The following is a 26,240-nucleotide window of genomic DNA, read 5'->3' as shown; positions in this document are numbered from 1 at the left end:
TCACAGCCTTCAGGCCAGCGTCACGCCTCATTTGAAAGCTAAGACCGACATGTTCTCACGTTTTTCTTTTATCCAGAACATGTGCCTGGTGAAGGTGGGGGTTAAGAGGTTCAATGATGACAATAAACGTGACACTTAATGCCGGGGGGAAAATAAGCACTTCTAACCTCTTAACTCCCACCTGGGCATGTTTTCTCCACTGCTCCCAATTCTCCAAATATGATCAAAACAGTGAGGAAAAAATAGAAGAAAATGAGGATGAAAACGCAACAAAAAAGTAACAAAAAGTGACAAAAATGCAGCAAAAAAGCGTCAAAAAAGTGATAAAAAAGTGAAAAAAAAATGCAGCAAAAAAGTGACAAAAAAGTAACAAAAAAGCGACAAAAATGCAGCAAAAATGCAGCAAAAAAGTGACAAAAAAGTGACAAAAAAAGCAACAAAAAAGTAGCAAAAAAGTGACAAAAAAGTGACAAAAAAAGTGACAAAAAAAGCAACAAAAATTCAGCAAAAAAGGGACAAAAAAGGGACAAAAAAGCAACAAAAATGACAAAAAATAGAAGAAAATGAGGATGAAAATTCAGCAAAAAAGCGTCAAAAAGGGACAAAAAAGCAACAAAAATTCAGCAAAAAAGTGACAAAAAAGTGACAAAAAAAGTGACAAAAAAAGTGACAAAAATGCAGCAAAAAAGTGACAAAAATTCAGCAAAAAGTGACAAAAAAGTGACAAAAAATAGAAGAAAATGAGGATGAAAACGCAACAAAAATGCAGCAAAAAGGCAACAAAATGAGATAAAAATGCAACCTGAAAAAGAGGAGAAAATGCCTGTGGTTTTGGCGGGAGGCAAGAGGATAAACAGCACAATGATCCAGAGTGTTTCCAGCTTTGGGCTTTGAAGAGGATGGTATCGATTCTTCATCAGCATCAGTTCCTGTTCAAGTGTTTGAGCAGATCTTTCACATATGGAGATGAAACTGGGCAAATATCATCCAATTCCTGCTTATTCCAACTGGTTTTCCTCATTGTCCTTCAACAGCTTTACAGTCTCCAAACAGATTTATTTTGTTTTTGTTTTGTTTATTTGTCGCTCTTGTTGTGACGTCACATCCCGTCAAAGTGAAAGTAGAAAGTGTTGAATAAAGTAAGAGCTTCGACGATGTCCAGAAGAATGAGCCCGGACTAAAGTGGTCCAAAGCAGAGCTGCAGTCGGTCTAAAGGCTCTGGGCAGGTCTCGGTAGGTCCGTCTGATTTTTCCTCCATTATTAGGATTGATTTGAGTGTTTTTCCTTTTGAAGGCGCAGTCATCGTGTCTCCGTGTGACGCACTTAAGAAACCACAGGTTTTACGCTTCAAACACTTGGAAAACAGTTTGTTCTGAAGCAGTTTTTCGGATGAAAAACATGGATTGAGTTGTTTCTAGATGAAGCTCCGTGTCTTTATAGAGATGGGGATTTGATCAACACTTTTCTACACTTGTTTTTCTTCTATAGTTCCGAACTTTGACACTATATCTCTGGTTCCGACAGAAGTGTCTGGGACATTATGAACGGCTTAAAGACACTTTACATCTACACAAACACTGACACATGTTCATTAATGCATCATTCATGGGCCTGACGTCACGTGGTGTCTCTGAGGAGGATCAGGATCTAGGCCTATACGGAAGGGCGAGTCTCTTTGTTTCCCCAAAGGCTCAGATTTTCATCCTGTGTCCTGGACATTTAAGACATAACACCTCTTTTGTTCAGTCATAGAAACCACAGATCTACTGTGAAGCCAATCCACCGGGATAGTGCGCCCCCTGCTGGACCAAGCGGATCCACCACGGTATTTACAGTCTTGAGAAAGAAACTTAACCATGTTTTGTGCAGTTTTTGAAAAGAATGTTTAAACATGTTTCATATTTTACAATTGTATTGTTGGGATTATGTTCGTAGTTCAGGATGTGCCGACGTGTGACTGAGTTTACATGTTCTATGTTTCACTCCAGCTGTTTTAATGTGTTTCCCAGGGAACTGTACACAGTATTGTTTATTATTATTTATGTGTTTAAATTAACATTTGTGTGAATCAAACAGGCCATTGCTGTAATCAGTGAAAACAGGAGAAACCATTGGGTTCATGTTAGTTTGCAGATGTAATGGGCTTATGCACAGTGACCCCACGTGTTTCCGCCTGGACAGTAAACCAGACGCTGTCCTTCCTGTCCGTTCTCTCTTCCCATTAAACATGAGCAGGTCCCACAGAAATGAAGCGATGCCTAAAGATCTGGTGAAGGACAGAGAGTAAAAGTTCAGATGTGACGGAGCAGGTTAGAAAATATTACATGAGACGTAACGACTTCACTGGAGGAAACTCCGTGTTCATAACGTGGATGTTTTTGTCTTGAGGCTAACGCGGCTAACGAGGCTAACGAGGCTAACGAGGCTAACGCGGCTAACGCGGCTAACACAAAATATACTAAATAAAAGTAGCGCAAAGTTTTGAACGAGCTGCGCAAAAAAGAATGGTCCTGTTAGTTTAAATAACATTTACTTGTTTACTTGTTATATTATCAGTTTCAACACTAGCCTTTAGCTCTAAGATAAAGCTCCGCCCCTTACGAGCGCTGGCGTTTCCTTTGGGGCAGATTCACAGTGAACATGATGTTTGTAACACGTTAATACGTCTTTAACCAGATCCTGAGCTTCTCTATATTTATGTGGAACCTGCTAGTTGTGAAAGTAAACGATCGCTGACAGGAAGTCCAGCGTCTGCTGACAGGAAGTCCAGCGTCTGCTGACAGGAAGTCCAGCGTCTGCTGACAGGAAGTCCAGTGTCTGCTGACAGGAAGTCCAGCGTCTGCTGACTGTCCAGGAAGACGCCATGTTGTAAAACTGTGCATAAGCCCATAACAAAGTAAAGTCAAACGTTGTCCCTTCAGCTCCTTCCCTGTTTCCTTCATTCAGCCGCACTTAAACCAAAGATCAACACTGAGAATGTGTAAAATAAGACTTAGTTTGTTTGAAAGGTTTCTGGTAAATATAAAAACATTACTTTACAGCCTTCAATATGCATTGTTTAGGTTGCCTTTATAACGGCTTTTTGTAAAGAAACTAAACAATACTGATCAAAATAGCATTAAGAAATATATATATATATATATATATATATATATATATATATATATATATATATTCAATGGGAAAATGGACTTGGGGTCGAACCTGAAAGTTTGGAGGTCAGTTTGGCCCCAGGTCTTACTTTGATCAAATGCTTTGCTGGGAATGGATTTGCACAAATCTAAGTAAAACTTGCAGTAACAATGAGATCGTGATCACGGCTCAGGAGCTCAGAGACATTTGTCACTCACACTAAAGGTTGACAGTTCCAAACTCCTGTAATAATGAAGTGCTGCTGTTGCTCCAGGTCTTCACACTTCACTCTCTCGCCTGTAAAGCTCCATGTGTGATTGTGGCTGGTGGTGTCAGAGTCAGTCCTTCATTAAAGCTGCTGACATTATGTTCACAGACAGTGGACGATGGAGCCGACGAGTCCTGGTTCTGGCCCTGATTCTCCGGATTCGGGTCTCGGCTTAAAAAGGTTTGTCGACTTGTGATTCCACTAGAACATCTGTTTTCAACAAGCAGCTGTTGTAACATCTGTGGCTTTGGCAGGAAACATGAGTGTGTTAGATTAATGATCATAGTTCTATGATTCTGTTCACAGTAACAGATCTGTGATTTAAATAAACTGTGCTACAAGCCTGGAAGTGTTTTCTCCTATTCGTGCGGTTGTAGAGTGTGCCCTGGAGAATCACTACGCCCTGGATTTTTTTTTTAGGAACAAATTGGAATTACCTGGGTCTGGGTTTACAACCAGAAGGAAACACAGATCTAAACCGAGCTCTGTACCCAGCTGTGAGTCTCTGAAGTCCAAGGCGTGGAGCATCTACTTTAAAAGGTTTGTCCAGTTGTTTTGTCTTTTCCTCCATTGTAACTTGCTCTCACTGTCACCTCTGTTCTCCTCAGGGACTCAGAACCTCCAGGTTCTGACCTGAGCTGTCAGTCCATGCGGAGTAATAAGTCTAAGGACTGTCGCAATGACTTTAAAAGGTTTGTCCAGTTGTTTTGTCCTTTCCTCCATTGTAACTTGCTCTCACTGTCACCTCTGTTCTCCTCAGGGACTCAGAACCTCCAGGTTCTGACCTGAGCTGTCAGTCCATGCGGAGTAATAAGTCTAAGGACTGTCGCAATGACTTTAAAAGGTTTGTCCAGTTGTTTTGTCCTTTCCTCCATTGTAACTTGCTCTCACTGTCACCTCTGTTCTCCTCAGGGACTCAGAACCTCCAGGTTCTGACCTGAGCTGTCAGTCCATGCGGAGTAATAAGTCTAAGGACTGTCACAATGACTTTAAAAGGTTTGTCCTCATCTCTCTCGTCAGTCACAGTTTCCCGCTGCTCCTGACGGGTTCATCAAAGGATGGGTCAAATGCAGAGCACAAATGTATCCTTAGGAAAACCACTACACAGTTGTGGACACAACAGAAGTTTATAATCTTTTATTGCAAACCTTTTCTAAATGGTATTATTTGTAATGATTTATGTAAATGAACTATTTTATGTCTTAGGGACCAGGTCTGCGAACTAGCTTTTAGCTATACGGCCTCTGAGCATCGGTTATTGTAACAATGCCTCTTGTTCTGTCAAATAAACATGTATAAAAGTGCAATCACTTTTCAACATGAGAATTGACTTACATGGGATTATTATGGTTTGTCTCATAGCAAAGCTAAGCATGTAGGCCAACAATAGGGACTTTCCTTGTTAAATAAAAACAATCATTTACCTAAACCATGGGACATTATTCAGATGCAGGAGAGCTCACAGGCTCATGTTTTCAAATGTGAACTGATGTAAAACTAGTTTAACATTTATACTCAAATCTCAAATGAAGGAATATGATCTGTATTTGTTATTAGTGAAAAATAAGATATTTAATGGTTCTGTGCAATAGGTTCATGGTTCAGAATCTGTTTTTTTTTGTTTTGTTTTCTTCAGGAGGAAACTGGAAACACCAGGCTCTACAACCAGAAGGAAATCCAGATCTAAACCGAGTTCTGTTCCCAGCTGTGAGTCTCTGAAGTCCAAGGCGTTGAGCATCGAATTTAAAAGGTTTGTCCAGTTTTCTGTCCTTTCCTCCACTGTAACTTGCTCTCACTGTCACCTCTGTTCTCCTCAGGGACTCAGATCCTCCTGGTCTGAGCTGTCAGTCCGTGCAGAGCAATCATTCTAAAGAGTGGGGCACTTACTTTAAAAGGTTTGTCTTTATTTCCCTCCGCAGTAACATGGTTCTGGTGCAGAGTGGCAGCTCTAATGTGAGACTGGCAGAAACTTTATAAACATTACGCAGACGCAAGCAATAACTCAAAGTCACCCCCTCCCCATAGCCACACCCACACAATCATCGCGTAGGGCTGAGTCTGGGTACGGATGAACCAGGTAAGGAAACCCCATCAGAGGAACCGTCTGCACCGGGAGCAGCAATTCTCCCGATGATTAGAAGTCCAGCTAGTCCATGGCTGCAGCCTCAAAACTAATCCACACGCTCCTGTTCGTGATCCCTGGGCTTGATTTGACAGGCTCTGCATTGCACCGTCCATATTTTTTCCCAGAACGCGACAGGACTGGCTAATTGTGTCATGGTGTCTTTTACTTTCCATCACAGTGGTCTCTAGAACCCTCCAGGATCCATTTTTTGGAAGGTTCTCACTGCTGACAGTCCCTCTCACCAGAAAACATATTGTTGCTTATGTTACATCACTTTACAGGCCCAGGGGGTCAGCTCTTAGATTCATAATACAGCTAGACTTCCATCACTTTCAATGGAAAAGTCCTTTATTACAACCATCTGACTTGTGTACTTCTGTCTCAGGATATGACTCAGGCTGCAGGAGAGCAAACTAACTACTGACCCACACAAACTGTTCAAGCAGAAAGCTGTACAATAAAACATTTGGATGTATAATGGACAGCACTAAATACTGTTTCAATATTGAGACGTTCAATTTTGTTTCTCAGTAGGTTCATGATTTAGGATCTGTTTCTTTTGTTTCATCAGGAAAAAATTGGAAAAACTTGGATTTATGATGAGAAAGAAATCCAGATTGAGACCCAGCTGTGAGTCTCTGAAGTCCAAAGGTCTGAGCATCGAGTTCAACAGGTTTGTCCAGTTTTCTGTCCATTTCTCAGTGTAACTTTCTCTCACTGTCGCCTCTGTTTTCATCAGGGACTTGGACACCCCTGGTTCTGGCCTGAGCTGCTTTTCTGATGCTACATTTGAAGACACAGAGTAAGTCTTCTGCAGTGATATGGTGTGAGTGGTTAAACAGGTCTGAGTGAGGAGGTCGGAACCAGTAAAAGACAAGAATAAAAGTCAGACAGAAAGTCTAGTTTGAAAACCTCCTCTCCTTGGAGGGCAAGCTCACTGTGAAGACAATGGCTACAGGTTTAGTCTGGTCACCAGGGGCGTAGCACCAAATTCTGGGCCCTGTGTATAAACTATCTTGGTGGACCCCCCCATATGAAATTCACATTTCAAATGGTATGTTCTGTGACCACATAACAGTGGTTTAGTGGTTTGACAGTGCAGTTCATTTATATTCTATTATAACTTTATTATATATTATATATACCTTAACTAAGGGAAAAATGGGTCGGCCAAAAAAGTGCTTCAAACACATATCCAATACAATGTGTACTTAGGTCATTGTTTGTTTGTTTGTTTCAAGTCAATGTTTGACTTGAAATTGCATCTGATTTGGCTTCAGTTACAGAAACTGAATAACCTTTAATCCTTTAGTGACATAAGTATTTAGATCAGGGTGGAATATTCTACTTTCTTTGGGCCAATTGAAATGGCTAGTTTTAGGTCGAGCATAAGGATTATTATCAGACCACATTAAACAGGACGACTGCACCAGGACATGGGATATTTGTGCTGAGAAAACTTTAAAATAGGCTTTACACAAAACTCAAGGGCTTCAGTCTGATTTAGTCTCACCATATTTGAAGCCTTTACCTTTAAGTGTATTGTCAGTAAATTGTTGTTGGATAAAGTTACATTGTAATAGACTAAATGGCTCGAGCTCCACCTTTAACTAGAACCAGGTTGACTCGTCTCCAAAGCTGCACATTTATAATGAATCCAAATGTGCGCGGCTAATTAGCATCATTAATTTGGCGAAAACGGCGTGCGCGACCTGTGGCTTTGTCCCTGTATTGGCCTGAGGCTCAATTATAATAAACATGAGGAAAGAGAAACTTTAGAGGTTAAAACGAGGAGAGAAGGAGCTCTGTCTCTGACTCAGCTCAGGCAGAGGCAGGACTCGCCTCATGTTTAACTGTCATTTATGACAGAAAGTTTCCTCTCAGCTCCGCTAGAACAGACTAGTGTTAAATAAAAGCACAATAGAGCGAGGCCAGACTATTATCTGTCTTTCATCACAAAATCCACCTCATCAGAGTCACTGCTGAGCTGAAGCTGGTGCTGAACACCGCTGTGTGGGCTGAACCATTTGGCACATGTTTAAAGGGGTGTCCGGGCCCTGAGATAATAACTATCATTATTGTTTGTGCAAAATTCTGTGTAGCAGCCACTGTATTTCAGCCCGGTTATGTTCAGTTCTTATCAATTATGAAGAAACTTGTGAAGTACAATACAGAACGCTTTTTGCAGCATTTTGAGGGCCCCTCCCCTGCTCTGGGCCCTGGGTACTCAGCACCCTTTACCCCCCCAGTCCGACGCCCCTGCTGGTCACTGTCGCTCTTATAAAAATGGCTTGAATGGTTTTCTGTTGAAGCCTGTCCCTCTCAGATGTGTCACACTGAACTCTATTTCCAGAGAGGAGTCCTGTCCAGAGCACTCTGACCCTCATCTGCTCCACATCTTCATGGTCTGTACAGTGTCCTTATGTTCGGTACATGTGTGTGTGTCGTGCTCTTAAAGGTGTGCTGTTTGTTGCAGGGTCTGGAGAAGGACATCCTGACTTTTGTCCAAGAGCAGCTGAAGAGGTTGTACAAGGTCCTCGCCTCAGATTACCCAGAATACTTAGGGCATGAGGAGGAGGACCCGAGCGCAGAGGCTTTTCTGAACATCACAGTGGACTTCCTGAAGAGGAGGAAGCAGGAGCCACTGGCCGAGCGTCTGCACAGCCGTAAGAACTGTCTATATGATTTATTAGGGCTGTGCATTGAATCAGATTGTGATTAAATCTATGCTTGGCTTGATGTCAAGGTCTCTTAATCTCATTTCCCCTGATTCTCCTGTGTTCATGTGTTGCATCGCCGCGGTTTGTTGGCTCGGAGCGTTTTTGTTTCCGAAAAGAGACACTTCTACTTGTAACAATAACCATTCATTGCACTAAAATCTGATCTGATTCCACACAAGATGTTATATTTGGTATAAAGAGAAGAATCTAGATAAAACCTAATAATATATGTAAGGGTATATTTTAGACTCAATGATGTTCACGATGGAAATGTGTTTTTGTGTAACTTGCGGCCGCTCTACAGTCCACAGGGTCACTCAGCATCACAGAGTCATGTCCATGTGTTTTGTGTCTTAGTGAGTCCCAGAGTCTGCAGAGATGAACTGAGGAGGTTTCTGCAGCAGAAGTTCATCTGTGTGTCTGAGGGCATCGCTAAAGCAGGAAACCCCACCCTCCTGAACCAGATCTTCACAGAGCTCCACATCACCGAGGGAGGGGCCGCAGAGGTCAACCAGGAGCATGAGGTCAGACACATCGAGGCGGCGTCCAGGAAACCAGCCGCTCCAGAGACCACTATGAAATGTGAAGAGCTCTTTAAAGACCACAAACAGGCAGAAGAAACAACAAAGAGACAAGGGCCGATCAGGACAGTGCTGACGAAGGGCGTGGCTGGAGTGGGGAAGACGGTGCTGACTCAGAAGTTCAGTCTGGACTGGGCTGAAGGCAGAGCCAACCAGGACATCCAGCTGCTGTTCCCCTTCACGTTCAGACAGCTCAATGTGCTCAGAGACAGACAGTTCAGCCTGGTGGAGCTGCTGCACCACTTCTTCAGTCAAACTCAAAGCCTCTGTGGATTGAATCACCAGGTGCTCTTCATCTTGGACGGTCTGGACGAGTGCAGACTTCCTCTGGACTTCAGCCGGACCCGGGTCCTCACTGACCCCACAGAGAGCGTGTCTCTGGAGGTGCTGCTGGTGAATCTCATCAGAGGGAACCTGCTTCCCTCCGCTCGCCTCTGGATAACCACACGCCCCGCCGCGGCCAATCAGATCCCGGCTGAGTGCGTCTCCATGGTGACAGAGGTGCGAGGGTTCAGCGACTCACAGAAGGAAGAGTATTTCAGAAAGAGGTTCAGAGACGAGCAGCAGGCCACAGCAATGATCTCCCACATCAAGAAATCTGTAAGTCTGTTCATCATGTGCCACCTGCCGGTCTTCAGCTGGATGCTCACCACAGTCCTGCACCATGTGATGGACTCTGGAGTCAAAGAACAGCTGCCTCAGACAATGACAGAGATGTACATCCACTTCCTGGTGGTTCAGGCCAAAGTCAAGAGCGTCAAGTACGACGGCCGCTCCGTGACAGACCCTCCCTGGAGTCCAGAGACCAGGAGGATGGTGGAGTGTTTGGGAAAACTGGCCTTTGAGCAGCTGCAGAAAGGAAACCTGATCTTCTACGAGTCAGACATGAGCGAGTGTGGGCTGGACGCTGCAGACGCCTCAGTGTACTCCGGAGTCTTCACACAGGTCTTTAGAGAAGAGCCAGGTCTGTACCAGGACAAGGTCTTCTGCTTCATCCATCTGAGCGTGCAGGAGTTTCTGGCTGCTCTTCACGTCCATCTCACTTTCTTCAACTCTGGAGTCAACCTGATGTCCAAGTATGAGTATGGGTACGAGGACGATTCTGAGTCTGATTCTGAGTCTGATTCTGAGTCTGATTCTGAGTCTGATTCTGAGTCTGATTCTGAGTCTGATTCTGAGTCTGAGAAAAAATCTCAAGTGGAGTTCTATCAGTCTGCTGTGGACCTGGCCTTAAAGAGTCCAAATGGACACCTGGATTTGTTCCTGCGCTTCCTCATGGGTCTGTCTCTGTCGACCAATCAGAGTCTGCTGTCGGGTCTGCAGACTCAGACAGGGAGTCGTTCACCGACCAACGTGGAGACAGCAAAGTACATCAAAGAGAAGCTTAATTATGGCTTATCTGCAGAACAAAGAATGAACCTGCTCCACTGTCTGAATGAACTGAACGACCACAGTCTGGTGGAGCAGGTGCAGCAGAGCCTGAGAGAAGGACGTTTATCTGATAAAAGGTTGTCTTCTTCTGAGTGGTCGGCCGTGGTTTTCCTCGTCCTGTCCTCAGACTCAGACCTGGAGGAGTTTGACCTGAGGAAATACCAGCCTTCAGTGGAAGCTCTTATAGATCTGATGCCACTGGCCAAAGCCTCCACCAGAGCCATGTGAGTCCACTTCATTTATATGGTTCATTTTATTAGTACAGATACAAACAGAAGCAATATTTACAAGAACGTCTGAAAACAAAACCTTCAAACTTAAACCAGAGCAAAACACCAAAATGTGCTGAAAGAGTAAAGCAGTAAATCTAAACAAAACCAAATGATTAAAGACACAAAGGATCAGACGACTCAGTTTAAAGACAGTTTTACAATCGTTTGGTTTAACTGAGTCTTAAAGTTTTCGTTGTGTTGAAAAATAACTGGTGCACTATTAAATCTGGGACCTTTAAAGTCCAGGTCAGAAACAATAAAGCCAAAAAGATCCCACACAGAAGTTCAAGCCTCTGCCTCAGCTGTGGCCGAGTGTAGGACAAGTAACGTGAAGAAAACTCCTTTATCATCACACCAGTGTTATTGGTTTAACATTAAAGGGATGTTTTAGAATCAATCATGACATTATTAAGTTTTATTTATTCTTTTATTATTTCATTTAAATGGTTTTGTTTTCGACTCTATGGTTTTGTTTTTGTGTGTGTTTTTTTTCTGTCCCTCAGGATTTAATAAAGTCTTTAACTGAAACTATCAAGACTGTTTTAGTTATAAATATCTCTCTTTCCCACAGTTTATCTGGGTGTCGCCTCGGCAGCTGTTACGTTCTGGCTTCAGTCTTCAGCTCGTCCACTGTGACTCACCTGGACGTCAGTAACAACGACCTCTGGGAGGATGGAGTGAAGTACCTGTGTGATGAACTGAAGAGCGCCCCCTGCAGGCTGCAGACCCTCAGGTGAGTTTCAGACACAGACCTCAGTCAAACTGTATCAAACAGAACTATAGTATTTGTCATTAGTTTCTCTGAGCAGCCTTTCACCTGCACCTGCTGAGGGTTTGAAAAACACATTTGGCTAAAATCCCTGTGTTTGTCTCAGACAGAAGCACTGGGAGGCGTGGCTCTAATAAGATTGTTTTGGATGTTTCATGTTTTTCTATAAATCAGTGTGATTTTGGGTGGTCCTTTAAACGGCTCACAGCAGCCGCGGTACAACAGCCCTCCTTCTGTCTCTGCACCTCACACTCTTTGAACCTGCGTCATTAACAAGGTACAGCCTTAATGTGTTCACTTTAGAATGAAGATTTAGCCCAGTCAGAACTGTGGCCCAGGGCCCAAATGCGGCGCCTTCAGGATCCCAAAAAAGGCCAGCACTTTTTACTCTTTCACTTTAAAAATCATCATGAGCTTCATTAAAAAGATGAAAAAGAAAAGACAGACGGACCTGATATTAATGTTCCAAACGTCAAACACCCTGAGGAATAGTTTGTCCACCTCCTCCAATCCATAAGGCATCACTTTATTCACATTAAACCAGAAAGTGTAACACAAAAAATGTATCAGTAAATGTGAACTCTCTCCTTGTTCAAAATGAAAAGTAGATTTTAGATCGTGAGGAATTGTCTCTATATTCATTTACCTGTGGAAGAAGTTCATTATTATTATTAAGTCAAATTTCACAAACTAAAATGGTAAAGATAATAAATAAGACCTCTTGTGCTCTATTGGCACCAACCAGTCAAGTCATTGTTCTTCTTCTCCAGCTGTTCTGAGCTTTAGTGTAATAGTTTCTCTCCACATCTGTCTCTCCTCAGTTTGTCTCACTGTTTTCTGTCCGATCGCTGCTGTGATGCTCTGGCCTCAGTCCTCAGCTCCTCGAGTCTGACACACCTGGACCTCAGCCACAATGACCTCGGGGACTCAGGAGTGGAGAAACTGTGTGCTGGACTGAAGAGCGCCCCCTGCAGGCTGGAGGTCCTCAGGTGAGACTGGCCCTACAGTGTCTCCTGTGTCCCACAGTCATGACTGATGTTGTAGCTGCTGTGTTTTCAGACTGTCCGGATGCTTAGTCTCAGAGAGGGGCGGGGCTTCTCTGGCCTCAGCTCTAGGCTCCGCCCACTCTGCTGTGAGAGAGTTAGACTTGAGCTACAACCATCCAGGAGCCTCCGCTGAGCTCCTGAGCGCTGTACGGGACGACCCCCTCTGCCCCCTGGACTCTCTCAGGTGAGGAACACAGACACTCACGTCTCAGAGGTGGATTTCAGTGCAGTCACACTCTCCCATCATCAACACAAGGTCAGACATGAATCCAACACTGGACCTTTTGTTATTGCAGAAGCTCATTGAAACAAAGCCACAGTGAATGTGCTGTAATCAAAGCTAAAGGCGTCCAACCAAACATTGGAGCATGTGACCTTTTCTTGTGGAGACTTTATTTTGCTCAGGCTGTGGATTTGAATAGACTGTGGATTCATTCATTGAAAGTGGAAATGGTTTGAAAGCTCACCTGACAAACCCTAAAGGCTCCCGAGCTGAAAGTGGAGGGTTTATCAGTGGATTGTTCCCTGGTTTGGTCTCGGTCTCTGCTCTGGTCGACTCTAAACTTGTCACCTGTGAATCCTCAGTGAATGACTGTGTTTCAGGCTGGATCCTGCTGGAGAGCGATGGATGGTTAAAGGCCTAAGGAAGTGTGAGTATTCAGGAAGTGATGTCATTGGTGTGTTGTAAACAGTAGACTGTGAATAATGGAGGGACTGTGGAGGCGTCGGCTTCACCCATAGCGGCTAAAGGAAGCTCATCCATGCAAGTTATTTAACCATGCACATACTTTTACTTCAAGATCACTTTCCTTTGACAATTCTATTCAAATATCATTAGATGTAACTGTTTTTCATCTATAGACAGGATGAACATCCTTTTTATTCTAAACCCTCAATGTTCTGGACAAAGAACATTTCACACTTATTCTGTTTCTCTGCTGACATTGCATTCCCTCAGTTACAAATCCAAGTTCCTCATGTTCAGCGCCTGCGTAGCCTCGTACCCTTAACACTGTCGTCAGGAACAGGAAGTGATGTTGTGTATTTGTGTCTCAGATTTGTGTGAAGTCTTTCTGGATCCGAACACGGCCAACAACACACTGGAACTGTCCCAGGATAAACGCTCTGTGACCAACGTGGAGGAGCTGCAGCTGTTCCCACCTCACCAGGACAGGTTCAGCTCCTGTTCTCAGGTCCTGAGCTCCACGGCTCTGACCGGCCGCTGCTACTGGGAGGCGGAGCTTAGAGGGGGCGTGGAGATAGCAGTGAGTTACAAAGGAATCAGAAGAAATGGGGACAGTGAGGAGTGTAGGTTTGGAGACAATGATCAGTCCTGGAGTCTGAGGTTCAGGGGAGGCTGGGGGTGTTTGTGTCATAATAAAAGGAAAATAGATTTGAATAGGCGCATATCCTTAGATAGAGTAGGTGTGCTGCTGGACACTGAGGCTGGAGCTCTGTCCTTCTATCAGGTTTACTCTGATGGACGTCTGTTCCACATCTACACCTTCAGCTCCAGTTTCTCTGAGCCTCTGTTTGCCGGGTTTGGGCTGGAGCGCCCGGGTTCCTCTGTGTCGCTGCTGAATCAGACAGACTTTGATTCTTCCTGAGTTCCTTTAAATCAGAGCGTGAACTAAACCTCAGATGAACTTGCTCTTCACAGGATTCATGACGCCACAATTAAACATATCCTTGTATGTAAATATTTGGACTATTTCTTCCCTTTTAGAGGATTTCATTTTTGTTTCCATGATCCCGAGTGGAAAATGACCTGACGACACAAATGTCCCACTGCTCTAAAATAACAAAGGCTTTGTACATGTGCTGCTCCCTATTGTGTCATATACATTTACACCGAGCGCTTCAGATTAATGCACTTTGATTTTTCTGTTTGTTCTTCAATCAATTACGTAACTGAATTATTATTTGTGTGATTACTGACTTAGTTACTGATCCGTCAGCTCCATCAACCTACCACAAACCCTCGGCAATTTTGACACTTCAGCTCATTTAGTCTCACTGTCCATCTTTCTGTCCAGACATTTGTTCACTTTTGAATTTCAAAGTAAATCCATTAAACATGAACAATTAAAACTTCACCTGGAAACAAAGGAAACGCCTGATCTTTACAGTAACATGTTTCATTATTGCACTGATTCAATGTTTCTCCACAGATTCATTTGGGGAAAAAAACGGAACAAAAAAAGCCAAACGAGCAACAAAACGAGCTGAAAAAGAAGGTGAAAAAGTGACGGCAACAACGCAAGGAAAAAGATCCACACACGATAAAGTAAAAAATTAAACAGTTATGAAAAAATGCTCAGCTCATCTCGGGTTAAAAGCCTGTGCAAAAAGATCAGTCTTTAAAGAGGGGGTATTGTGTTTTTGTCAGTCCCACAGCACCAGTCTATATCCCACTACAATGATGACAAACCTTCTGTTGGTCTGTAAATGCAGTAAATTAGAATAACTGCCTTGTATAAAATGTCTCTCTCAAAATGGCTGTAGTGAATGTCTTGAAATAGGCCTCTGTCTCTTTAACCTCTTAACTCCCGCCTGAACAGAGAGATTTTTTTTCCATAATTTTTTTGTCACTTTTTGGTCAGATTTTTTGCACATTTGTGTAATTTTTTTAATCGCATTTCTGTCATTTTTTCGTAAATTTTTTATCACATTTTTTGTCATTTTTTCTTCCATTTTTTGTCAATTTCTTGTGACATTTTTGCCACTTTTTCATCAATTTTTCCTCGCGTTTTTGTCACATTTCCATCATTGTTTTCGTCTCAGTTTTGTTGCTATTTTCACAGCTTTCTTCCAGAAGCTTTTGGATTGGGGTAAAGCCAAACTGGAGAAAATGTGCTCGGTTCAGGCGGGAGTTAAGGGGTTAAGAACCTCTGACCCTTTCCTTTCAGGCAGCTCCACCACGGAGGCTGCATCGATTAAACCAGTTTTGTTTCATAAATTCAGCTTAGCCTTCAATGAAATATACATATGTGGAAATCGTATCCGTGTGTGTGCGTGTGCGTGTGCGTGTGCGTGTGTGTGTGAAAAGGCTTCAGAACAGGCTTAATGTATCTACAGAAGAACAGCCACAGCATCGTAACAGTCCGGTTAAATCAATAACGCGTCAGTTCGAAGTCTTCTGTTGAATATACTTTATTAAAACTGGCTCTTGTGTATTGTTTGTGATCACAGACGATGCAAATACACGTCCGTGGGCAGTACATGAATTTAAATAAAGTGCGTCGGGTGAGGCGGCTAAAGCTAGCTTAATGATAGCTACGGCTCCACAAGCGTTAGCATTCAATAAATACGCGACTTTTACTCCTGGAATCTCTCGTTTGAGCCGCTAAGAATTTGTAGCTCTACGTAGTGGAGCTGTTTTGACCCGTTTTCCAATGTGTAAAACAAGTGACAGTTTTTCAGCTGCTAAAAAGTTCTTGCTCCTATTAAATAACACGGTGACCGGAAGTGGTTTACTCACTTATGGGAATGCGGAAGTCGTTAGCGCATATGTGACGCACACAAAATGTGCAGTCACATTTTTTATGTTATTTTATTATCAGAGTATTTTTAGTTTGTAGAACTTCAGTTAATACGGGGATTTATAATGCAATGTATTAATGTCTTTCTTTGATTCTGAGGTTATTGCAATATTGGGGTGCGCCACAAGGGGGCAATGTAGTGAGGAAGCAGCGGAACCGCCAGGCGGGGTCCTTCTTTTCAACACGTCTGCGGCCTTCCCTCATACATGAAGCGAGGCTGCATCGAACAACACTCACTGCCTCTTGTCTCATCATTTCTTCCATCTCTTCAGGTAGTAATGTATAAAGCACATACAATATCACATACAACAAGATTGTTTACTATTGTGGTTGTTAATAGCCATTTTTCAAGTAGTTTGGTAAAGCTAGATTACGTCAGTATGCTGTTTGGTATCGCGGCCGTTGTAGTAAGGCTGCCGCGAGGTCGTGTAATGGCGGCGCCCCACCGTAACTTGAACTCTCCCCGTAACAAGCCCATAAGCTCCGAGACATTGTTGAAAAGTGTAATTAATGTTTAAATGCTAGACTGGTTTCATTTAGGATAATATAGTAATGTTTATCTGTTTGGATATATTTTTGGTTCTGTAATTTTGTAAAGAAAGTGAACATTGATTAGCAGACCAAGCGATTGTACTTAGAAACATTATTTTAGTTGTACTCAAGTAACGAAATACACTAGTTTTAAAAAGTAGAAAACTACATACGTAATTAGATATAAGTGAAAGCACTATTTTCTGGTGAAAATTGCTAAAGCTAAAAGTAACATAGTGATCAACCAGATAAGATAGTAACAAGGTACTTGTACAGTATAAAGGTTACACGTGATTATTGAAATAAAAGGTGAAACATGATTAAACAAAGTAAAAGTATACATGATTTTGGTAAATACAGAAATGTAATGTATTTAAATAATTTCTGTAATTAGATGTACATGAAGCGAGGCTGCATCGAACAACACTCACTGCCTCTTGTCTCATCATTTCTTCCATCTCTTCAGATGGTTTTTCTGGTGCGGGTCTGCCCCCTAGACCGGACCCGTAACACATAACCCCTATTTAGTCGACTAAATGTTCTTGCAATTTTAGTACATTTTAGTAAATTTACTCGACTAAAACTAGAGTAAAATGAAACTACATTTTAGTCAAAAGACCAAAACTAAATTAAAATCTGTTGTCAAAATTAACACTGCGACACGCCCCCTCCACACGCTGTCCGTGGCATCAGTGGGGAGGGGGTTCTGCTGAGGAGCAGTGGTCGGTTACTCGGCTCGGAGGCGTCTCCAGGAGGTGGGGGCGTTCCTAGGAGGACTCAGGCAAACCTATCCCTAAAATGGCCGCCATCAGAGTTTTTACAGATTACTCAGAAACACGTGAATGTGCCAAGGCAACACTTCAGCCATGTTTTTAATGAGGGAGTGACAGAATAACATGATGGAAAGCTTGAACAAGTACATTTTGCAGAATACCCCCCTTTAACAAAGTTTTGAAGCTCTTAACTGATGCAGCCTAATGTTCAGAGGGAGGGAGTTCCACAGTTTAGGGCCTGCCACTGCAAACGCTTCATCTCCTTTACTTTAGGAAAAATCGGCTCTGAACAGCTCTAGCAAAGAGGAGCTGCAGGAAACAAGAACGGGACGAGGAGATGGTGTGGAGCGGAGGGAGCTGCGGGAGGAAGAGGAAGGAGGAGGTGGAGCTGAGCAGTGCAGGACACCACGCTCTGAAACAGGGACAAACCCAGGAGGCAGTGCACCGTTTCAGAGGATCAGAGGAGACCGACACCTGAAAACTATGACAAGGACATCATCTCCGATATCAAAACCCGGATGGACAATAACTTTCTCAAACTCAACAGCAATAAAACAGAACTGCTCATCACCGGGCCCCAAATCTCTCCTCCCCTCTTTACCCCCCTCATCACTGACGGTCACAATGTCACCCCCTCTGTACGCAACCTCGGCATCATAATGGACTCCACTAGGGCTGCTCGATTATTGAAAAAATAATAATCACGATTATTCAAACGATTATTTATTGCCTTTAAAAAAATCCATCAAAAAGTGATAAAAATCCAGCACAAAAATACAAAAATCCATCAAAAAAATGACAAAAATACAAAAAAACATTAAAAAAAAGACAAAAATCCATCAAAAAAATACAAAAATCCATTAAAAAAAAGACAAAAATCCATCAAAAAAAAGACAAAAATCCATCAAAAAAAGACAAAAATCCATTAGAAAAGTGACAAAAATCCAGCAAAAAAATGACAAAAATCCAGCAAAAAAGTGACAAAAATCCAGCAAAAAAATACAAAAATCCATTAGAAAAGTGACAAAAATCCAGCAAAAAAATGACAAAAATCCAGCAAAAAAGTGACAAAAATCCAGCAAAAAAATACAAAAATCCAGCAAAAAAAAGACAAAAATCCAGCAGAAAAAAGACAAAAATCCAAAAATTAAAAATTAGAAAAACATTTTTAAGAAAATGAAAATTGAAAAAAAATATATATTTTGAAAAAAAAAAAAATTGAAAAAAAAAATAATCGATTTTTTGCGATTATGCTAATTTTGTCATTGTTTACTGTTGTAATCGAAATCGTAATCGAATTTCGATTAATTGAACAGCCCTAGACTCCACCCTCTCATACAAACATCACCAAAACATCCTTCTTCCACCTGCGCCCCTCCCTTACCCACAGCTGAAATCCTCATCCAGGCTTTCATCACTTCAGACTCGACTCCTCTGTGGACTTCCCACCATCACCTCCAAAAACTGCAATACATCCAGAACTCTGCTGCCCCGCCTCCTCACCCCCACCCGGACCAGAGAACACCCCCCCCCCCCCCCCCCCCCCCCCCGTCCTCCAGCAGCTCCACCGGCTGCCCGTTCAATATTCAGTACAAGCTCCTCCTCCTCACCTACAAGTCTCTCCATAACCTGGCCCCGCCCGACCTCACCGAGCTCCTGCACCAACGCCAACCCCCCCGCAGCCTCCGCTCAGCGACTCCAACCGCCGCCCCCACCCTCTGGAACTCACTCCCACAGCCCATGAGAAACTCTGGCTGCGTCCCAAACGGTCAGATTGGTAAGAGCTCTTACGCCAAACCGGATGTGCGTCAGCGTCCGCCATGGCAAGTTGCTTCCGAATTGGTCTGTCAGTTAGGAAGGAGTTAGGAAAAGGAGCCTTGATGCTAACTATCATAGCCACTTTAGCATAGTGACCTCTGATGCTAACTATCATTGCCACTTTAGCGTAGGGACCTCTGATGCTAACTATCATAGCCACTTTAGCATAGGGACCTCTGATGCTAACTATCATAGCCACTTTAGCATAGGGACCTCTGATGCTAACTATCATAGCCACTTTAGCATAGGGACCTCTGATGCTAACTATCATAGCCACTTTAGCATAGGGACCTCTGATGCTAACTATCATAGCCACTTTAGCATAGGGACCTCTGGTGCTAACTATCATAGCCACTTTAGCATAGGGACCTCTGATGCTAACTATCATAGCCACTTTAGCATAGGGACCTCTGATGCTAACTATCATAGCCACTTTAGCATAGGGACCTCTGATGCTAACTATCATAGCCACTTTAGCATAGGGACCTCTGATGCTAACTATCATAGCCACTTTAGCATAGGGACCTCTGATGCTAACTATCATAGCCACTTTAGCATAGGGACCTCTGATGCTAACTATCATAGCCACTTTAGCATAGGGACCTCTGGTGCTAACTATCATAGCCACTTTAGCATAGGGACCTCTGATGCTAACTATCATAGCCACTTTAGCATAGGGACCTCTGATGCTAACTATCATAGCCACTTTAGCATAGGGACCTCTGATGCTAACTATCATAGCCACTTTAGCATAGGGACCTCTGATGCTAACTATCATAGCCACTTTAGCATAGGGACCTCTGATGCTAACTATCATAGCCACTTTAGCATAGGGACCTCTGGTGCTAACTATCATAGCCACTTTAGCATAGGGACCTCTGATGCTAACTATCATAGCCACTTTAGCATAGGGACCTCTGGTGCTAACTATCATAGCCACTTTAGCATAGGGACCTCTGATGCTAACTATCATAGCCACTTTAGCATAGGGACCTCTGACGCTAACTATCATAGCCACTTTAGCATAGGGACCTCTGATGCTAACTATCATAGCCACTTTAGCATAGGGACCTCTGATGCTAACTATCATAGCCACTTTAGCATAGGGACCTCTGGTGCTAACTATCATAGCCACTTTAGCATAGGGACCTCTGATGCTAACTATCATAGCCACTTTAGCATAGGGACCTCTGATGCTAACTCTCATAGCCACTTTAGCATAGGGACCTCTGGTGCTAACTATCATAGCCACTTTAGCATAGGGACCTCTGATGCTAACTAACCGGTGATTAGGAGCTATGTGCCGTCCCACAAGCCATTGCGATTGACTGCGGAATTGCGGGAAGCGAATGCAGAAATTGCATAAACTGTTCAAATTGCATAAATTGCTTAATTTGCATAATCTATTTTGCATAAAGTGGTAAAATGCATGAATGGGTTAATTTGCATAAATTATGTAAATTGCATAAACTCTTTAAAATTCATAAATCCTAAATGGCATAAACTCTTAAGTTGCATAAACGGTTTAAAATGCATAAAGTGGTTAATCTGCATAAATTATTAATGTTGCATAAACTTTTTAAATTCCATAAACTGGTCAAACTGAAATGGCCTCAGTGCTTGATTGGCAGAAGCACAAATGGCTGAAATTCCTGGAGTTTCCCCATTGGCTGGATTCCCCCATACACACCAATGCAAACATTTCAAACTCCTGTATAAAAAAAACTGGAAAACTGCAGAAGGACAATTTTTTCTCAAAACCCACAAGTTGCAGAAGCTGAACATGCACAAAGTGCAGAAAATGCAGAAAAAAGTGCAGAAAAGCATGGATTTGCGGCAGCCCCATTATAAGTCAATGGGAAAAATCTCCGACATTTTGGCCGATTGCGGAAAAAACGTAAGTTGCAGAAGTCCCAAAAGTAACATCACCTTCTCCTCAACATGCGGAACGTTTTGATGCATAACTTGCATAAATTGCACAAAGCAAGAAGGTGCTGAAAGCTGGAGAAAATCGGGAAAAAGATGGAAGAGGAATAATAATAAAGAACATGAAAACCAATAATTGACTGTGGAAGAATTCTGCAGTCAATCAATTAAGATTCTGCACAAGCCAAACTTTATAAAGTGATAAATCCATGTTGTCGTCCCCACAGCTCAGTCACATGTCAGTGTTAAAGAGGAAACTCAGGAAACAGATTAAATGCTTTTGTTTTCATTTAGTAGAAACTTAAAGGGTATCTAACCCCCCCTTCCAGAGGCTCAGTCTGAGAGTGTCAGATTTGAAAATCTCAACAGAAAAGGGGCGTTGCCTGGAGGACTAAGGGGCACGCGGGAGGGGTGAGGGGTGGGAGGGGTTTCGGGGTCTGATTGACAGGCCTGAGTCATTTGACTAATGATGCACTCGCAACGCTCCTCGTAAACAAAGTTCGAGCACAGCAAGCTAACTTATTTAGCAACATGGTGAGACAGCTCTACAGCTCTCTTTACACAGGACAGGCATCGTGGCAGACAGCGGCCTTGTACCCGAGACTGCTCTGAGGCGCGGGGTTATTTTATTAGTGATTCCGCTGTCATTTACAAAGCTAACGGCTTAGCATTGAGCTAGATCGATGTTAGCATCGCAGCTAAGGGACCAAACGTAACTGTCCTGGCTGCTTTCAGAATCTACCGATCTATTTTAGATGTAGACTTTTCACTGTGGTCTGCATAAGCATTGCAGATGTATCTCAGTGTCACAAGCAGAGAATGTGTGAGGTATAGAGACTTTATTATATGTATTACAAAGCTTTATTTTATTTCTCTCACAGCAAAGTGCACAAAACATGTCACATAAAAAAAAAAATATTGTGCAAGAACACTGTCCTAGAAATAGTTTTCGGTTGGTCATTGAAGATAAAGCAGATAAATCATCCATGTTTATCTAAAGGCTTAACTAAGGGTCTGTAACATTAGGCTCTTGGGTCCACAAAGTCATTTCTATTATTACTACATTTAGTAAATTACAGGTTTAACCAATGTAACACACGCACTGAACTACCACTAAATGATGAGTAAAGGCTATAATAAAGTCTTTACACGTATGCTTATTTAGTTGAAATAGTGAAAATGATAGATCTTTTTTTTTTGGTAAGTTTTCTTACTTAATTTTGTACTTCCTGGCTTTTACAACATTGCAATTACCCAAAGCAATTATTCTTTTGTTAATCTTACTACGACAATATCAATCAATCAATAATGACAGTTTATATTTCATTTGAGGATCAAGCTGCATGTGGTACTCTATTCACTTAGTCTACCTACATGTGTGCAATAAACAAATTGAACAAATACAATTTAAATTAATCTTGCCATACAATATCGAACTTGACTGTTTAATACTTAATTTATGGAATCAGAACTAGAACACACTGAACTGAATTTTTAAATGTGGCTCGATCATCCATCAAACTTTGATACGCCTTTTAGATTGATATAATTACAGTTTTGAGGGGAAAAGGCATTAAAAACATAGCAGTAAAGCTGAATTCTTGCATCCACAGTTGAGCTACAGGATGGCTTAAATTAACCAAGTAGCAGTAGCTCATGTACAGTATGCTGCATGCATGCATACATGCAGGTCTTCTCAATGCACGGGAGACAAAGTTGATTCTTATGGCTATACAGTTGTTGGGTTGCAGGTTAGTGTTCTAAAGGCCAATAATGTTATATAGAGGTACAATTATTTCATTTTTGAGGAAATGTTTGGTCTTGTATAAGAAAGATAATGGACCCAGTGACTGAAATTAGTGATCCTTTTTTTAATCCATACATTTATTTTTTTTGCTGCAACTTGTGAAAGTGTAATGCAGTTAATATGAAAAACTGGCTCCTGCCTCCCCACTGGGGAGTGTGACATCACATTATAGAACCTGCAATCCAGCAATACCAACTAAAATAATTACACATGCACCATTAAGTTTTCAGCTTCTAGAGACAAAGTGGTGCTGGTTCTACCTCACCAAACCATCCTGTGAAATATCTGACAGAAACAGCTAAAGGCTTCATTTTGTTCTTGGATTGCTGATCAGTGTCTACAATTAAATCTTGCATGGAACATTGATTTCATCTACTATGTTGTCCAGTGGCATGTCAGCTTATAGAATTCTTCATATTGCAATGTTTACTCCCATCGTTCTATATGTGGTTGGCGACTGTCCTTGTCCAATGTGCCTCCATTTCCAGAAACATTCTTTCTTTGCCCGATAGAGAGGTCGTCTGAAAATGTGAATTGAAATGTTATAAAAAAAAAAAAACACACACTAAGACATGAATTACTTTAAAAGGGAAGTCTGTCATCAATATACTGATCAAATGCATCACCGTGTGATCCGATACATACAGTGGACATGAAGAATGGTTTGCATGCATTTTCTCCACCTCTTTCTCCACCTCTGACTCTGCATGGACAAGAAAAGTCTGTTACAACTCAGCATACATTTTTGCGTGCAAGATGTGTTAGCATCATTCTAATTTACATTTAAAATATAGTCCTCAATAAGGCAAAAAACTGTTTTCAATGAGAAGAAATATAAACCACTTGGGGAAATAGTAATATAAACAAAATGATAGGTGTCAACAAATGCATTTATTGGTCAACACTAAAAACGATTCTCCCACTTACTGGTGTAAAATACAATACTCCTATGCTACATTTGTTAGAATTTTAATGCGAGTTGAGCAATATTGTGATGTGCTCACCTACAGGTACTTATGACAGTTCAAATGAGTGGCCAGTCCTGTCTTGCACACACCTCAAGCTGGAAAATCCAGAAAACCACTCATACACGGGCTTTTTTCATCCACTGGACTTTGGTTCATGGTTAGCCACTTCTCTCAGGCAACACAGTCTGCATTCTGAAAAGATTTTGTTCCATACTGCCAGGCCAGTCTGAAAATATAATAATGCATATTCCACAGTCAATCCATAATCATCTGAGAATTCTAATGGTAACTGGTGCATTATTTCCCTGTAATCGCACAGTTCGTCTGAAAATCATCTTCTATATCACTCCACTGCAGCAATTTCCACAGTAATGATTAAAAATTAAGCTACTATTGTTGTGGAAGTCGCTTTAGATAAATCATCTGAAAAAACTGACTCTGCGTTGTGCAGTAAACCTGTGTAATACACAGCTTCTTGTTGTTTAATCCTTACTTATTCTACATTTGCTAAACTAGCACTATAGTCTAGCATTATAAACTAGCTATGTAATCTACGTATTATATTTGCCACACAAAATAATCAAGCCAAAACTTAACATGCTCACCTTATGTCCTCTTGAAAAATCTGGACCTGTGCCTGCTCACAGCCTCCTGCTTGTCTGGCCTCTCATACTGGGCACAGAGTGGTTCAGGCACAGGTACTTTGTCTGTGTGCTCCTGGTATGGGAGAGGATCCTCAACCACACTTTCAAACAGCAGGGCCATTAGTTGGTCAATGTAGACTGTAAACAAAGCACAAAACATTTGTCTTTGTAAAAGCATTGGTTGTGTTGTTTTTAATGTGACATACCTGAGGTAGCTCTGGTCTTCAAGGCTCGCACGGTGTAGTCGCCACGTTTGTACTTTGGGTACACTATCGCATACCGCAGTACACCTTCAAGTGTTGTAGCATGTGACCTTGTAGCATTTTCATTGTAGTGCAGGGCAGCAATTTGCAACCTACAACATTTTTAGGTACAGATTCACACAACATTTTTTTTTTTTTAAATGTATGTATGTATTACCTTGCTAACATTCCTCTGAAGGAGAAGCCTGCACTTTTGGGGGAGAACCTAATTATCAGGCTGTGGAAGGCCTCAAGGGTTGACGTGTGGTACACCGGGCTGATTTTCTCCACATCCTTCACAAAGCGTGGAGCCAACACAATGTCACTGAGCCTCTCACAAGCTGCTGTGCCTACAGAGTAAATTACCATGACATAATTGTAAAGCAATTTTTGTTTCGAATGACAATGCCAACCTTACATTTTTGAAATGTACATAAAATACAATGAGTAAAGGGCCAGTATTACTGATAACAAATGCAAAACTTACTTGGTTTGAGCCACACTCTTGACCCTTCCCCAACCAGAGGCCCGTGTAGGCACCGAGGGAACAGGGCATTGTCGTGCGTGTGCACATTCTGCATGTGGTTGGCCACAGACGTCCACTTAGCGACAGCCTCTTGTCCCGAGGTGGAAGTCGAAGCTGCCCAATAGAGGTGATTTACCACGCTTTTTCTCCACTGGCCAGCGTCCTGGGTGCTCTTTCTCTTTGCGAGCTCATCAATTTTTTTCCCAATTCCTAGAGTTTAAAATACATATTTACTAAATGCAGAATAACCATAATATTACACAGCATTCCCCAAATGCATACCCTTTCCCATGTGCCATGGGTCAAAGTAGTGCCTGATTTCCTTCTTTTCCTCCCTTAAAAACTTTTGCACGCCGGTGTGTCGGTCCGTCACAATGGCCTCCACATTGACACCCCTCTCTTCCAGCATAGTCAGACTCCGCACAAAGCCCTCCTTCTCCATGCGCACGCTGTTTCCAACCTCATTGCTCTAATAAGACAAAAAATAAATTAGGTGCTGAAATGCACAGAGTGATCCCAAATTACATATTGAAACATTCCTTGAATTCCATTACCTGGACTAGTTGGATGTCAATGACTTTGTTATTACTGAGATTCATCATCGTGTAACTGCCATATTTGGCCGAATGTCCTACACGAATGCAAGTTGTACGTTAGCTTACTTTTACCTCTGATAAATGTTAATGAAATGTATTTACCAGGTGAATCTGCCCGCATGTCTCCGCCCAGTGACACAGAGCCGCTTTCAAGAGCCTCCCTGATGAGGTCATCCTGCTCCAGCTTCCACTGCCAGTTGACCGTAGGGATGAGGAGCTTTGCCTGATGCCTGTAGAAGCACTGCTCTGACAGTCCCTGAATATTGAAGGCCCTCAAGAACTATAAAAGGAAAAAATAGGTTATCAACTGATAATAGATGGAAACAAAATCCAAACAAAATAATTTGTGCTGTACCTTTGAAATCTGGCTAAATGATGAGCCGGTGAACAGCACAGCAGCACAGAGCTGTAGGTTTCCAGCTGGGATGTTGTTCACCATGGGCTGACTGGACCACTGACTGGAGAACTCACAGCGAGGACACTGTTGAGTGACCCGAAGCAGTGTGCCGATGGTGATGGTGTC

At 42.3% G+C, this 26,240-nt stretch overlaps 3 protein-coding genes across 11 annotated transcripts in view; 1 reads left to right on the top strand and 2 right to left on the bottom strand.

The window, feature by feature from the left end:
• The window catches only part of LOC306962771 (uncharacterized protein), a 1,040,752-nt gene that overhangs the window by 146,352 nt on the left and 868,160 nt on the right, over positions 1–26,240 (bottom strand). The window lies entirely within an intron of this gene.
• Positions 1,163–14,147, top strand: LOC306963218 (NACHT, LRR and PYD domains-containing protein 3-like). 9 transcript variants are annotated; one of them, XM_079556712.1, is made up of 14 exons: positions 1,163–1,232; positions 3,509–3,580; positions 5,037–5,150; positions 5,218–5,295; positions 6,097–6,198; positions 6,265–6,327; positions 7,879–7,930; positions 8,002–8,191; positions 8,603–10,481; positions 11,101–11,262; positions 12,120–12,287; positions 12,358–12,528; positions 12,948–12,994; positions 13,401–14,146. In XM_079556712.1, exons 2-14 carry the CDS (start codon positions 3,519–3,521, stop codon positions 13,949–13,951), a joined length of 3,639 nt encoding a protein of 1,212 aa, XP_079412838.1. In that variant the 5' UTR covers positions 1,163–1,232; positions 3,509–3,518; the 3' UTR covers positions 13,952–14,146. The 9 variants fall into 9 exon arrangements, with proteins under 9 accessions (XP_079412838.1, XP_079412839.1, XP_079412837.1 ...); XM_079556713.1 differs by having other exon boundaries at positions 1,214–1,236; XM_079556711.1 differs by lacking the exon at positions 1,163–1,232 and adding an exon at positions 1,752–1,825.
• On the bottom strand, positions 15,397–26,216 carry LOC306963510 (uncharacterized protein; the record flags this gene model as incomplete). Its single annotated transcript, XM_079557084.1, has 5 exons — positions 26,073–26,216; positions 25,820–25,997; positions 25,676–25,752; positions 25,404–25,590; positions 15,397–15,416 (listed from the first exon to the last, which is right to left on the bottom strand). Exons 1-5 carry the CDS (start codon positions 26,154–26,156, stop codon positions 15,397–15,399), a joined length of 546 nt encoding a protein of 181 aa, XP_079413210.1. The 5' UTR covers positions 26,157–26,216.

The sequence above is a fragment of the Gobius niger genome (assembly GCF_951799975.1).
Source record: "Gobius niger genome assembly, chromosome: 5".
Lineage (NCBI taxonomy): Eukaryota > Metazoa > Chordata > Actinopteri > Gobiiformes > Gobiidae > Gobius > Gobius niger.
This window is presented reverse-complemented; position numbering and strand designations above follow the sequence as displayed.